The 3,297-nt window shown below is 39.0% G+C and overlaps 1 protein-coding gene across 2 annotated transcripts in view; it reads right to left on the reverse strand.

Annotated features, from left to right (window-relative positions):
- Positions 1 to 1,609: 1,609 nt before the first annotated feature.
- Positions 1,610 to 3,297, reverse strand: part of COL5A2 (collagen type V alpha 2 chain) — a 165,297-nt gene continuing 163,609 nt past the window's right edge. For both annotated transcript variants that reach the window (XM_042822469.1, XM_042822468.1), the window contains one exon: positions 1,610 to 3,260. In XM_042822469.1, the coding sequence (XP_042678403.1) occupies positions 3,114 to 3,260 (147 nt within the window). In that variant the 3' untranslated portion in view covers positions 1,610 to 3,113. The remainder of the gene's footprint in view (positions 3,261 to 3,297) is intronic.

Consider the following 3,297-nt stretch of genomic DNA (forward strand, 5'->3'; position numbering starts at 1 on the left):
TGTTCTGAAGTGCCTTTTCTACTATTTCTGAATCCATCTGCAACAAAGACAAGAGAGTTGTACTAAATGTCCTAAATAGCTGATATTTAATTAATGCTACTTTATGAGCTAATCAATGTCTTGCAAATCATCAGATCGTTCAATCTATGCTCTTGGAATTCAAGATGTATTTACCTGAGACCGTGCCACATGACGTGCCATGCCACGTGACGAGAAAAGCCATGTTCCCATAATCCACCCTTCCACCCACTCTTCCTATTATTATTTTAAAAATTATTATAAAAGACTCTTTATTAAACTTCATGTGAAGGTTCTGCCTCAGCTATCCTCCAGTGATGGTTTTTTACAGAAGACCGCCTCGGGGTGCCTTACAGCTAAAGCTCTCTTTCACTACTTGAGGTGCATCCCTGTGGAAATACTGCACGCTTTGTATGGAATCACAGAATCACAGAATCACCCGGGTTGGAAGAGACCTCAAGGATCATGTAGTTCCAACCCCCCTGCCTAACAGGGCCACCAAACATACACATTCAGATCAGGTTGCCCAGGACCCCGTCCAACCTGGCCTTGAACACGTCCAAGGACGGGGCATCCACAACCTCCCTGGGCAGCCCGTTCCAGGGCCTAACCACTCTCCTTGTAAAGAAAACAAGGATGGAGATGGAGGTGTGATAAGAACAACTCGAAAAGGGAAGTAATAGGTGCTCTTATAGTTACATACACTTCTCCTTCAAGAACCTCGCAAAAATAATTACAATAAACAGGGATTGTGACACTTCACTGACAAAACACAAGAAATTTAAAATAACTTGCTAATATTATCTATATACCAAATGTTATTTACTTTGTGCATCTGACTGACATTTAGAGGCATGATCACAGACCTTGGATAACACGTGTGCATGAACGCGTTAGAGCGAGCCAACAGATTCCTCAGATTATTCCCTGCAATCAATACAGTCGAGATTTCCTATTAAGGATCCAATGCAACATGCCGAGTCATGAGTCACATATTAACAGTAATTCTACGCTAGTAAAAGAAAAAAAATCCTACTGCTCCCAACGGGGAAAAGAAAGAAAACAGATTACGGCGATGAGCATCTCACAGTTCCATGTTCCTAGTCCCAGTGGATGTGCATATGAACAATCTGGAAACTTCCAAAGCTCCTACATTTTCAGAAGGAAGAAAGGAACGTAAATTCTTGCCCGCCTTGATACAGTGCAGCGTTATGGCTCGTCCAAAAGCTGTTATCTGTCAGAGGTAACTTACATGGACACGTGGAATCAGATAAATCGCACTTTACCCAGTCTTACGTAAAACCATTCTCATTGCTGGAGTCTCAAAAGCAATATCAGTTTGGCAGCCTTCCTAGCGTTTCTGGTGACAGCTCCACGCAAACTGACAACTACCTTGTGAGAACTGTGACAAAATAAGGTGTTATTCAGCATACTTTCATTTCCCTGTGTGTAAAATACTTCAGGCGAACACATTGCAAAGAAGTTATTCAAATAGCAACAAAAAAAATAAATGCTCCCATTTTTACTTTTCTGGAAATTAATTGATACGGAACACACTGGAAGGAGTTTTACAAAAAGGAAACCACTTAAATAGCGAGAAGCATGTATTTAATTAAATGCTTTGCAAAGATACATGAATAAAGCTATGTGCATGACTTTCTTTAGGGATGGCCCCAGATGTTTATTTTTTATTTTTTTAAAGAAACAAACAAAAAACTTGGAGAGCACAGATGCAATTAAGAAATAAAAAACTAAGTAAGTAATTTTGTACCCACATACTTTACAAAATAAAGCATGCTGGTGGTACAAAACATTTTATACACTGTATGACCAACAAATAAATGCACTGTAACATTGTTCTCTCAAACACAGTAAGCCTAACAGCTAAACTCTGAAAATGATACTGAGTCAGCATCTTTATTTCGTCAGCCTTCTACAGAGCCGTTTAGCACCATCACTTTTTTTTGTTTGTTTTTTTTCGCCCTGCCTATCGCCTTTCTCAAAATAATAACAGAAGCATAGCACCTTTCAGTACCTAAAATAACAAAACGAATATTAAATGCATCCCAACTTTCAGAGATGAGGTAGCTCATGCTAAGAAATGATGGAATTTCTTTGCCTTGACAGTTTGAGACCAGCAAGTCAAAATTACTGGCAATGCGTGTCTGGATGCCAGTTAAAAACCAGGGATTTCTAAAATTTCTCTCTTTATTAGCAACTGGTCTGGTACACACATGAATGATCGGCAACACACGTAACACTGGCACAGTATATAAGATGCTGGCATAATTTGATACATAATGGCTTAGTAAATGGGCAAGTATTGGAAGACAATCAACAAGTGTTGGCTTTGCTATATATGTTGAAGATCAATCATAATTTAATGGAATTGCACAGATCCATCGTGAGAAGGGACATCAGGCCTCAAAACTTAATAAATGGGACACATTCTGAAATGTTGTATTTACCCCAGTAGTAATTCTACTTCATAAATTAATCGTGGCTGTAGAAAACTCTTACGAGCAGACTATTATATAGAAAAGCGCAAGAAAGACAACGCCAGGTTCAGATGATCCTGTCCGAGGGATTTCCGTCTGCAAGAGACATGGATAGCTATGTGGTAGCAACCACAGGAAGATAAACTGGGGTAGAGAGAGTAGATAGGACTGAAAAATATCAAACAGTTCACAAAAGCGCTCCACTTTTCTGTTATTCGTTATGCATCCAAGCAAAAGAAATTACCATTAGAGCTTTACGTAGTCCCACATAAAAACTATCTGTTTTGAATACCTGTAAATTCTGAAGTAATCTGAAAGAAAAGTGAGGAAAAGGATTCGTGTTATTTTTAAAAAGGTGGTCCTTGTTTCTCTCATAATTGTACTGCTGCGCAAGAAGTTGGTTCAACCATTTAAAACGGAAGGTTTGTAAGTAAAATAAATATTCAAAAGGAGGCTGGGCATTTAGAAACTGTATATACAGTGCTGATCCGATATCAGCCATTACTTCAAGAGTCCCAGGATTAACTTCAATCAGTCTAAGTTCATGAGTTTAATTGCTGTTGCGGCTGAGTACCATTTTAATTTCCCCCCTTCCTCTTACACAAAACAAACTGGCCCAATTTCAATTCCAAATTCCTGGTCAGTGCTGCCAACATCCACCGGTGCGATATCTATGATAGGCAGGCGTGCCACGTTCTGCGTTCTGTACTCAAAGATTGTCTTGCCCACGTTGCCATTACGTTTCTGAAAGACAAAAAAAAAAAAAAAAAAAAAAAAAAAA

The sequence above is a fragment of the Centrocercus urophasianus genome, unplaced genomic scaffold (genome assembly GCF_019232065.1).
Source record: "Centrocercus urophasianus isolate 14NV4802_14NV808 unplaced genomic scaffold, USGS_Curo_1.0 seq_20, whole genome shotgun sequence".
NCBI lineage: Eukaryota > Metazoa > Chordata > Aves > Galliformes > Phasianidae > Centrocercus > Centrocercus urophasianus.